Source organism: Plodia interpunctella, chromosome Z (genome assembly GCF_027563975.2).
Source record: "Plodia interpunctella isolate USDA-ARS_2022_Savannah chromosome Z, ilPloInte3.2, whole genome shotgun sequence".
Taxonomy (NCBI): domain Eukaryota; kingdom Metazoa; phylum Arthropoda; class Insecta; order Lepidoptera; family Pyralidae; genus Plodia; species Plodia interpunctella.
This window is the reverse complement of record NC_071324.2, coordinates 8,090,771-8,103,182: the sequence shown is the minus strand read 5'-3', so window position 1 is coordinate 8,103,182 and position 12,412 is coordinate 8,090,771. Positions and strand designations below refer to the sequence as shown.

General features: G+C 34.1%; 1 protein-coding gene across 3 annotated transcripts in view; it reads left to right on the top strand.

The window, feature by feature from the left end:
* Positions 1-12,412, top strand: part of LOC128683039 (neuronal PAS domain-containing protein 2-like) — a 35,424-nt gene that overhangs the window by 10,361 nt on the left and 12,651 nt on the right. For all 3 annotated transcript variants that reach the window (XR_008406248.2, XM_053768215.2, XM_053768214.2), the window contains 4 exons: positions 4,388-4,560; positions 9,583-9,740; positions 9,966-10,153; positions 10,713-10,881. Coding sequence is in view for 2 of the 3 variants with exons in the window: in XM_053768215.2 (XP_053624190.1) it covers positions 4,388-4,560; positions 9,583-9,740; positions 9,966-10,153; positions 10,713-10,881 (688 nt within the window). In the remaining variant the exon portion in view is untranslated. The remainder of the gene's footprint in view (positions 1-4,387; positions 4,561-9,582; positions 9,741-9,965; positions 10,154-10,712; positions 10,882-12,412) is intronic.

Genomic DNA, 12,412 nt, shown 5'->3' with positions numbered 1-12,412 from the left:
CTGACGATACCAACTGAATGACAACATGTTTAATTTGAGAATCGAAGTCTGTGGTACTAATTTTCTAGATATATGTGTGCATATTAATCTAAACGTTTTAGATAAAATTGTAAATGGTGAAAGCGTAACAACGATTTCAATGAACCGAATCGTTTTTGATTCAATTGGGTATACATATAGTTAAAGAACAAATTTCAGAATATATGTATATGTTTTTCTTGTCATAATGAAGTTTTTTTTAAGTTTCCGTACTTACCTATATATTTGACAGTTTGGATGACAAGCACATCCGATACTCATTGTCGCGGGTAGAGCTGCGGGAAACAACTAGACAGTGTGATTATATTTAATATTTATACAATGATATATAAATTATACCATCTTAGATTTCTAGTATTTCATTAAACATTCATTGGTATCCTAAATATAAAATTTGACGACCTCCGTGGCCTAATGGTCATCACACCGGACTGCTACACAGGAGGTCCCGGGTTTGATCCCCGGTCAGCTCAACATGGAAAATGATGTTTTTCAGATTGATATGGGTCTTGGATGTTTATCTATTGTTATAGAATATATTATTATTGAGTTAATATCCCATAAAACAAGTCTCGATCTTACTTTGGGGCTAGCTCAATCTGTGTGAAAATAATAGTAGCGTGTATATTGTTACGACAATACATATAGCGAGCGCTCTTAGACGATCTCTGGAGATTTGTATCTCCTGAATCATATCTGACAAATGTATTGACAGACGACCTTGTCTAACGCCGCACTTGGCAACTTGCATTTAAATAGGATGTAATAGCAAACAGCTGAACAATGGGCCAGACTAATAACATTATGGAGTAATATATCAACTGCACCTGGCTTTCGTTTATTTTGATTCTCTAAAGTTTGATAATGGTGGATTCATTTTTATAACTAACTCATCGATGTCATAATTTATTTTTGAGCGCTTAAAATCAGATACATTTTCACTGTATACCTACTCAATATATGTAATACGATAATTTACAAATTATATTTTTATATTATGAACAAAATCGCACAGAGAAGTGAACCCAAAAGTAAGTTCGAGTATTGTGTAACGGGATACTAACCCAACGATACTATTTTATCACATAGCCACCTAATGACTCAAGTAAATCTAAAAAAGATTTTCTCATCATTCAAACCCACCTTTGGTGATATTTAGAGAACGCTGTAGCTACTTTAGATTGAAGGGCAAAAAGTTGCTATTGATTTCTTAGGATACACGCGATTGGTTTGGCTAGTGTTAAAAGCTATAGATAAAGAACAGAAATAAGCATGTGTATTTATGATCATACATTTAATCTCCAACAAAGTGCATAAATTTCATCACTGTGCACTGACATATTTGGCAGCGAGCCTTGTATATTATGGAGGATATTATTCGCAATTAGGATTTAATTAGAATTTCGCATGTTGTTCACTGGGAACATCCAACTGTAATAATTTTCGAATATGTAACAGTTTATATATACGTGTAGGTATACATACATAAACTGTTGTATAAGTTCTGTGTTTAAAATTGTGAGTATATATTATAACTATTACCATAAAGATATGTAGAAATTAAGTTACAGTAATAAATATTAATACGGTACCTCAGTACGTACACAGGTTAATTAAATAGGTACTATTTATAGTTGTCTAACAAAATGCTTTTATGCATCGCTACTACACAACATTACCTTTTAGATAAGATGTTCTTGAGTAAATTACTTCTGAACGTTATTTTCAGCTTTTATCATAGTTAATAGTTATAATGCATTGGTATTTCCGAAAATGGGAATATTCCAAAACAAACAATCTACAACTGAGCGATATTTTCTTGTTGCCAAAATTAATCTTGCCACCATCTTGATTTTCGATGGCTGCATTATGGACATTAGTGTCAAAAATACGTTAGTATCAAGTTTTCAAATTCAAGTGGCTTTCTCGCCATTTTGTTTATTTTCATAATATCCTCAAGACTCGTAATTTATCCTACACAAAAAAATATTAAATGCTTAATTTGAAGAACCTAATATCATGTTTGATATTCTAACACAATGAATATTAGATACACTATTTTATTATTATTAGATACCTAACATCATGTTATTGAGTAAACAGAAGCAAAATGATAATGATAGTAAATATAAAATAACTTCGAATTATTAACCGGAGCTTAGATCTTCAGTCATCACTTTAAAAAGTCTTTCGGAAGCACCCCAACGCACTATATATTAACTAACGTGCTCCCACTGGACCGAAATTTCAAAATATTTAGGATTTCCCTTGATTTAGACACTAAACACTAATTATATTCTAATTTGTCTAATTTGAAGTTTTTATGTCCGCTAAAAGTGCCTTAGACTTTTGATGATCGGTCAGTCAGTAAATGACAAAATCAAGAAACTTTAACAAGTTAACATTCTTAAACTACTGGTTCAAATTGAATGAATTTTGAAATTTACAGTGTTTATACAATACCTGTTTAGTTATTAAAAATGCAGGCTTCCTGTTTTATCCACAACGAAGTTATTGGGGTTCGAAATTGGCCTGATTGCTTCGAGAAAAATATGGTACGGCCGTGCCTTTTTTTTTGCTCGACTGCTGTGCCCCCAGATTTCACATCTGATATGACACATGCATCTTTAAAATTTCAATATATACCCTTCAGAGTTTTTGTAGAACATACAGCTTCCAATAAACTTTAATTCAATTAAACTTAGTGGTTCATTGAAAAACACACAATATGTTATTACTGCACTAAGATCAAATCATTTTATTTCAGGCAATAACATTGTCACTCATGCAGTTTCCTGATTTGAATAATTTACTTGAAGAATAGTTTATTATGAAACTGGCTATGATTGGCCACCGGAGCGAATATAATACTTATTTATTCTAATATTAATATGGTCTTACTTAATAAGAGCTATGTATGTAAAGTATATAGCAAAGCTGACTTTGATCTAGGAAAGACCGAGAAAATACTCATATAGATAATTGGCATATGAACGAGTCTTTATTCTAACAGCATGAGCCAATGCCGTAGGTCAATGTTATGAGCATTCATTTTATTTCGACGGCGATGATAAGGCGACGATGAAGCATCTAGAAACAGATGCATCCTCTCTAAAACAAATCGTGTAATATAAGTAATGCTATCTTGGGAGCAGCTACAAGTACTCGCTTGAGATGAATTTTATTTACGATGCAGTCTGGGTATCTCTCATTCGTATATCTATTGAAATTATATATATTTGTCCTTTTGAAAGGCCCTTCATTCTTGGTCAACAAAATTAGGTCAACATAGTTCCACAATCATGGAAGACAGCTCTAGTAAAAGGCTGAGTTTTCTGTTTTTCGCCTAGTATATTACATCTGAAATTATTATATGTATAATACTTATTGTATACTGCGCTGTGGAAGCTGCTGGAAGCAGTGGTGGTGTAGTGGTTAAGATGGCTGTGGATCGATAGAACTCAGGGTCGAATTCTACTCGTGCCACATGAGTTTATGTATACCAATCTGACTCATGTATAATCGACTACCACCACCTTACTTCCCTTGAAGGAACATATCGTGAGGAAACCGTCAATTTAATAATCAACCAGTGTGCAACTGGATGATTATTAACTTGTGTGTGAAATGGAGAAGGCAATGGCAAACCGTTCCATGAATAGTATTTGCTAAGAAAGTTGTTGTGTGTGTTTCATTCCACACAATCAGCTCAACCATGAGGAATATGACTATCAAGAAAAGCTGTGATGCCAGCTTATTGGTAAATACAATCTGCAGCCCTGCCACATAAAAACCGCACTATTGTTTACAGTGTTTTCTGAAATGCTGGTGTTTGCACCAACATCCTGCGACTGAGCTTCGCATTTCACCATTTAGCACGTCAGGCTTGCAAACTAATTCTATTTCGTATTTACATTCACTTCACGTTTTTGCAGTTGTGGATTTAAAATCATAACAATACTGTGTTGCAAATGGAGGTTCCGTGTACTGTAATCTTTAGTTCTCATGTTTTGATTGTAATATTTGACGATAAGATTTATTTGTGATATTGGACCTCGTTACTTTCACGTATAAATGTTACGATAAAATTATATGAACTTTAGCCAGATAGCTTTGTGAATTTCAGAATAAAGATGAACTTGCGGCAATATTTTATTCTAAGATTCGGCTGTGATATTACAATTGTCAAGTTGCTGCCTGATGTCTTTGGGAAAGCTGTCGTTGCCTATAAGCTGCCTGGACCATGTGTCCTTTAATCGCCTCGTATAATATTCACGAGAGAACATGAAGTGGATGCCACACTTCGAAAGATGTACGACACTTGTTATTAGCGAAATAATTATTGCAGGGACAACCCACGGGAGATCCGCAACAAGGCGGAGAAGCAGCGGCGTGACAAGCTGAACCAGTCCATCGCCGAACTGGCCGCCATGGTGCCGCCGGTGGTAGCCGCCAGTCGCAAGATCGACAAGACCGGCATACTCAGGCTTACTGCACATTACTTGCGATCGCATCAATATGGTCAGTATATTACTTATAATATACCAAATCTTGAACAATGTAGAGCGCTTTCGTAGTGAGTTAATGTCACTACTGGATTGTTGAGAGGTATTTATTCACTTTGCCTTTGGTCGTTGGTCAATTCCCGGTCGGGTCGTGATGGAAAGTGATCTTTTTTTAATTGGCTCGGGTCTTGGATGTTTATCTATATATGTAATTGTTATACAATATAGTATCGTTGAGTTGGTATCCCATAGCACGGGTCTCTAACTTACTTTGGGGCTGGCTCGATCTGTGTGATTTGTCCTAATATATATTTAATATATTTATTTATAACTATTCAATAGCGTTTATTTAAACTAAAAGAAAAATGGATTAACTAGCTTAGTCTTCTGTATATTTATCTAAGAATTATTTTTAAGTAAGAATTACTTGCACAGACACCTCGATGTGTAAATAATCAATCAGCCATAAAACTAGATTTAATTTAATTTTAGTTTCGTATAAAATCAATTTTCTTTTATTTTCCTTTTCACTATGTAATTTCAATGCGATTTTAACCATACTTGGAAAGTGAGTATTCCATTTTATACCTAATCCTTTTAAAGACGAGCTTATCACAATGCTCCGGTTAATGATTTTACATTCCATTCTATTGAGTACAATGGAATGTAAAATCATTTCAGTACTTTGTTTCCTATAGAACAAAGTACTGAAATTGAATTGCTACCAGCAATTACAATTTAGATGTTACTTGTTACATTGAAAGCCCACAAATGACAGACGAAGTAGTCGTGTACATTTTGATTAAATGCAAATGCATTTTCATTAACAGTTTGGTAAATTTATAGTCACCTTCATCCATTAGGTTTGTTTTGCGCTATCCTGGAGAGAATCCATTTTAAGTTCTGTTTTAGTATTCATTAAAATACCAACTTTCGTTTATGAAATGCATTTTATACCAATTGGTAGATCGATATTTCGTGTTTAGGTACCTGATTTTTTTTATTTTTGATAGCAATTAATCTATTGCTAGCACAGTATGCTAATATAATGCTGTGTCTAATATCGTCGATTATAATCATAGGGGATAGCATTTCCTTGAGATAATCTGTGACCTTATTAGTTATATCATTCATTCTCCTATTGAGTGCATTTTAATTTTATTTTTTCTGATGCTAAATTATATGCCGCTGAGAGTGCTATCGTCCAATGAGAGAACTTCTAAATATCAATTTTCACTAGTTACAGACAGTCCTATCAAAGTGTTACGTCGGAATCAGAACTAATTTTTTACACCACTATTGACATCAATTTTCTTATGTTTACAGCATACAATTTTAAAGCTCAGGTGAAATAGTACCTACAGAATACAAAATACAAAATGGATGAAATAATATAATTAATTGATGGTTTTTTTTACTAAATACGTCCCGATCTATTTGCAATCTGAACTTTTCCTGAATACGTCCGGCATTTCTCTATCAGCTAGCAAGCTTTTGGTAAAGATTTTAAATTAAATTTAATAAAATTTGTTTGTGGTAGGTATCACAACATGCAATATTTACGCAGTACCTGACTTGCCCTATATCTTATATCTACGCCTTGATTTCTGAATAATTTACTACATTCCTTGGATAATTATTATGAGATGGAATGCTCGCTCCACCCATGCCTCCATTACGCTAAGAATTATGAGACTAAATGCAAGCAATATGTGATTTGTACTGTGACGGGTTTTATATCATCTTAGCATTCAACTGGTTGTCGACAATAAAAAATATATTAAGTACATTATGAATACTTTGTAATTTTTTAAAAACATTTACATAAAACTTAAAAGGCTAGCAGAATAAATTGATAATGCAAATACAATTATCAAACTACAGAAAAAGCAAATTACTTCATGATTTATATTCAGTTATTAATGTACGAAGATCGTTTTCTTGGGTTTATATTCGACTTCTATTAATAAGTACATTGAAACTTATAATTTAGTTTTGAATATAATAATAAGATAAATAAATTGTGAAGTGTAAAGAGTTAGTTAAGAGTATAACTCTCGAATGTAAATACTGTACGTCGGCGTAAACAGATGAAATAATTCGGCCAAACTGGCATGGTCTCCGGGTAAACGGACATGGGATCATTTCTCGCTCGATATCAAAGTTTTCTTTTCATCTTATTATTACTTTTAAAAATAAATAGCATTGTGTGACTTATTAATAAAAATAAGCTCATTAAAATTCTGAAGAACATTTTGTTCTCCTAAAATACAAAAGAAAAAGAAAATCACAAAGAAAAGTCACGGCGCCAAGGAAAAACTTGTCTCAAAGGTAATTTATTTAAACTCTTAAGTCGTCCGAGTAGGAATTTACTGATACAGGTCTGTATAACTTCATACCTACTAATAGTATCATTGTTTATACTCCTGATTGTGACGTCGTTGAACTGTGAGTCGTCACGATTTTCCAACTTATCTGGATTGAAGTTATTTTTGATAACAACTTTACATGTAATAAATAGTATGAAACTTATTGTGCGTATTGGAATATATATAAATATTGGATATTTTTAAAATAAATAGTCACTAGTATGTAGTGCAAGTACAACGTGCATTTATAGTTTAAAGGTTTGTTATAGTATAATGCATCGAGAACTAGGTATGACTCATCAAATTAGAATATTAATATATGAATAGACGCGGTTTGTACCTACTAAAACCATGAAGCATATGTAATTACATACCTCTGCTACACACAATTGTGTGCTGTGGACCCCGATCAAAATATTGAAGTGCAATTTAGCCGGACACCATTTTGTGACATTTAAATTGCTTGTTGAAAATCACGGGATTGGTTGGCATTATAAAAGCAGTGAAATATCGACATGAATTAAGTACTTTTGAAGCTTCGTTTATGACCAAAGGGTCGGAAATATATTACGTTTGATCATTTGTAGTGTACATGCCTTTAACATGCCTTATTTCGCATCTAATTCTGCTTTTTCTTTAATGAATTAATGTTTGGAATATACCGACATCCAGTCCATTTTTTTCATATATATATGGCCCCCAGGTGTTGATGTACTCTTAAGGATATATATCCTTAAGAGTACATCAACACCTGGGGACCATCTAGGTATCCATCATGGCATTTTCCCAACGTGTTCAAAGGATATAGAAAACTGAGGTAAACCTACCCTTTTATTCTTTTACATTAGAATAGAACATTTTTCAAATATACTAATTTGTTTCTGTCTAACATTTGTGCAATTTGCGGCAACTTATACATTGACCTGCGACTGAAACAACACCAGGTATCACATGCACAAGTTCTTAGTACGAAATAATGATAACACAAACATTTGACTAAGGTAAACTTTTGTTTTGGTTTCGTCTACCAAGTCGGCCAATAAACGACGATGCGAAGTGCAGTCTATTCCTAGAACGCACTCACACACTAAGGTAGGTACTAACGCTCTGTTAATTGGTAATTCGAAACTAGCAATGATTTTTTGAATAACCGTCTCAAGTTGTATTATACAGCTGAGAAATAGGACTTGACATGGACTAGACCCACCTAAACCTACTGCAGCCGCCGCACCATCGCATTTTTATTAATTTCTTTTAATTAATAACGTGAACTACGTAAGTATTTAATAAAATATCACAGGAAATTATGCTACACTCAAATAAAGAATTTTAATGGATAATATTATATCACTCCATACAAGCACAAAATGTAATTACATCAAGGATTTTAGTGGTCACCGTTTTCTTTTTGTATTCTTTTTTTAAACTAAATACTTTTAATCAATTTTTATCTAGTGTATTCATCTCCTTTAGTATTTTTTGTTTTCGTTGTATATTATTTTAAAGGAATCTATATAAAAAGGTTATGGTGGCGCTAACAACCCGCGAGCGCCCTCTTAAAAGGCAACTAACTATATAAGTCATCGTTTTAAAGGTAATTAATTAAATAAGTATATATTTTGTAAATAGTAGATAAGTGTATTTACGATTCTCTATCAGTGTGAATGCAATCAGCGGCATAACGTGAGTGAGCACTGCACGTGCACTGCCATGCTTTGCACTAAGGGCGCTCCCGCACAGACCTAACACTAAAATTATTTACATTTAATTAACAATGTATACTGTACTGAATCTCATCAACTATCAAGTCTGTTTGTACCTACCCTAAACCATGCCTGCGTCAGTAGTATATTGACGCATCTTGTTGTCTTGTCCGTCCTTACACGATCGGTATAATTAATCTTATAACATTGACAGTATATGATTTCTTTTGACAATATCTTAGTTAGTACCTATCTGTTATCGATTGGCAGACTTGAAGTTCCGTTCAATCAATTTAACTGGCACTTTGCCAAGAAAGAGGAACTTGATCAAATACTTTACTACATACTCACAATCAGAAAATACATCATTTATCTGCATAAAAAATATATATTCATTTACGAATTTAGAATGCTATTTACAACAATATTATTTTCTGGTTTTAAATTCTAAAGATTTCCCTTCATATGATCCTATTGACGTAACACATATACATAATAATAATAAATAATTTTTACGTAAATTATTCACGTAATAAACAATAATAACATCTGCTATAACTATTTCTCTAAATTAATTAGCCGAGTATTTTCCACGTTGTCGACATCGCCATTGATGCAACAAAGTAATGTGGACTTATTGCAGCATCATACTTAAATACCATTATAATGCATTATCATCGATTGTCGATAGGATCGAATTACATTAGCAGTTTAGTTAAATTCATTTTAATTTGCATGTTAACTTAATTTACTTGTATGTACTTATATGTCGAAAGTTCAGCGAACTATTTGCATGGTGTATAGCCGTCACAACGTTTGAAACTAATTAATTTCTCAGCGTGTGGAGGTGTCGGTTAAGCGGCTGTATAAATCAAGTAGTCGGTCGGTAGGTCGACTGTTTTAATATGAGAGTGTCCCTCAGTGTTCAATCTGTGCGATTTGTCCCAATATTTATTTATTTATTAGTGTTCGGGGACTCCATCGGTCAAGCACCCCGGGACTTCAGCCCCGCGGCGTCGCAAGCGCTGCTGACGATGCTGAACGGCTTCCTCATCACCACCACCTACAAGGGCCTGGTTGTCGTCGTCTCGCAGAACGTGCAGCAATATCTCGGATACACTGAGGTACGAACGCCGATCGATTTTGACCTCATGCGCCCATAATTGGATCCCTTAGGGTCAGTCATTAGGAATTTATTATTAGTCCAAGAAATAAGGTATATATATATATATATATATATATATATATACCTTATTTCTTGGATTCCTAAAAGAAAACAAAATATTGATTTATAATTTTCAAAAGCTTTCATAATTCAAATTGATTAGTTCGCATATTTCATATTTTAGTTGGAACTTTTGGGCCAGAACATCTTCACAGTGGTACACGAGGACGACCGCCAGATAATGAAGGACGCGCTAATGCCCAAGAGTCACCTACTGGGAAATAACGGAGAACTTCTAATACCGGATGAACCCAACGGCAAGAAGATTGTGGCTGAGGCCCTAGCCAGTGAGAAGCGCAGTTTTATTGTCAGGTAAATACGATGATTTATCATTATTAACGCTCTGAATGGTAGCTAATTCAAAAGATTCCATGGCGATACAAAGAGGGAATTCAGTAAACGTAATAAGTACCTTTGAACCGAGTAATATTCAGAGCGGGATTTTTGATTGAATTTTATTTATTTTATGAATTGTACGTACCTACGCGTGATTTACAAATAAAGTGGTTATTAAAACTGAACAATATGACAATCTAATCAGGTATTTGAAAGTAATGGGCGGTATTTGTAATGATCTCGACTCAGTGAGTCATTTGTTTCCTCTTCATTATGCTTAGTAGTTGTGAACGAATACCTATAACCAACCCGGCAAAACTATGTATCCCCCTTCCGACAATAGTATCTTATCACCATACACAACACACATTCAGAAGAAACCGGTCAAGTGCGAATAAGTCTACCGGATAGTAATATTTCAGTTTCATAAAATTAACTCTATTTTGTTAAGTAAAACCATAAACACAGTTTTCTGGACCGTAAACACGGTTTTTAGAATCTTCTATTTAGTTTGTTTCAAATTCAATCTTCTTAGGTTTAAGAAACTAAGCCAGCGTTCGGAGCCAAGTCAATATGTGACGTGCTACGTGGAGGGTTCGCTTCGAAAGTCGGACCGGGCGTGCCGCGGGTACAACCGCTGCTGTCAAATGGTGCGCCGCGCACGCGCACGCGGCGACAACCCCTGCTCCAGCGGCAATGACATCGTAAGTTTCCTCACCGTGATCTTTGTTACTTTACTCACCTTGTTATAAGCCTGAAGCTAAATTAATGTTAAAGTCGAATTCGATAGCTTTAATTTCTAAAATAAGTTTTATATTATTATACGCTCCCGTGGAAATTTCAGGACAAAAAGTATCCCATGTAAGCTTTTGCGATATTGCCATGCCATGCTATGCTATGTTCCAACCATATTTTGTGTAATAATACAGTTCATTGAAACATTTTTTACAACAACAACAATATTTTACCAGATTGAGTGCACTTCGCTTGGTGATACTATTTAACTGTAAAGCGTATTAAGTATATAAGATAGTCCCACCACACCAACATGGGCCCCGGTCCCTGTATTGTAGCTAGCGTAAGCTAACGTAGCTAACGTACTAGATTGAATAATCGATCTATATTATATATGAATAATAAGAATAAATATTGTCAAAATTTACACAGAACAATTTTACATAGCGACCCAAAATAAAAGGCATTCGAATAAAAAGAAAGTAAAAGAAAGGTAGATACCGAGATGTTCGATTTATTTAATCGAATTGGCTGGGTAAATTGAAAACTTACATTATCATAACAATTAGTATTATAAATAATATAATAATTATTCTTATTAGTATTACTAATAAGAGCCAACGTTTTGCAAGGTTTATCAAGTTAAAGTTTCTAATCAGTTCAGTTAATTTCTTTGAACCGACACAATTGTAGAATTATTCATGAGAACGAGAGAAATCCATTACTATTGCTGAAATATTTTGCATAACAAACACTATCTTTCTTAGCCCTAAAGTTCCTCTAATCCATAATTAACGTACGTTTTATTCCATGTCTCTCGCTGTCATCTTCGCATGTCACCGGATACATTCGGAGCTGTGATGCTCGGAAACCCAGCTTTCGCGTTAAACTCGACAGTTTTGAAGATTTGGTTATGCTTTTACAACCGGCTGCCTGCCTGTCATTAACCCTGTTTGGTGATGATCTTGTTGCATTTCTGTTTCCTGTCCTCTGTATCCTGATATCGTCATATTTAAAGCATACTATATTAGTTGCTGAACTCTTAATGCACAAAATCGAAGTACACACCGAACCTTATTTTAATATTTATATTCTTTGCATTTAGATTTTTTCCTAATTGTATATTTTATACATTTTACAAGCGTGTCTACATGGTGTATACATGGAAAATAATAACAAATAAAGTTTATGTACTAGTTTAATTAATTTTTCCACCTCTTAGTATATATTGGCCAGATCTTAGTTACTTACACGTTTATCACAGATTGTTAAGTTTTCACAATAAGCAGATAGGATGAAGAAACAGTGCAGTTTTATTGGACTATTGCGTTAACTTAATGACTGGGTACAGGACAGGACAGGAACTAATTCACAGTTGTGGAAGGAATACATTTTGCGTCGATCTAATTAAAAGTAGGTATTGGTAAGGTAAAAGAACATAGACTTACCTGGGGGAACGGGAGTGCCCCCGTCAAGACGAGCCAAGCGAAGTGCAAAGGC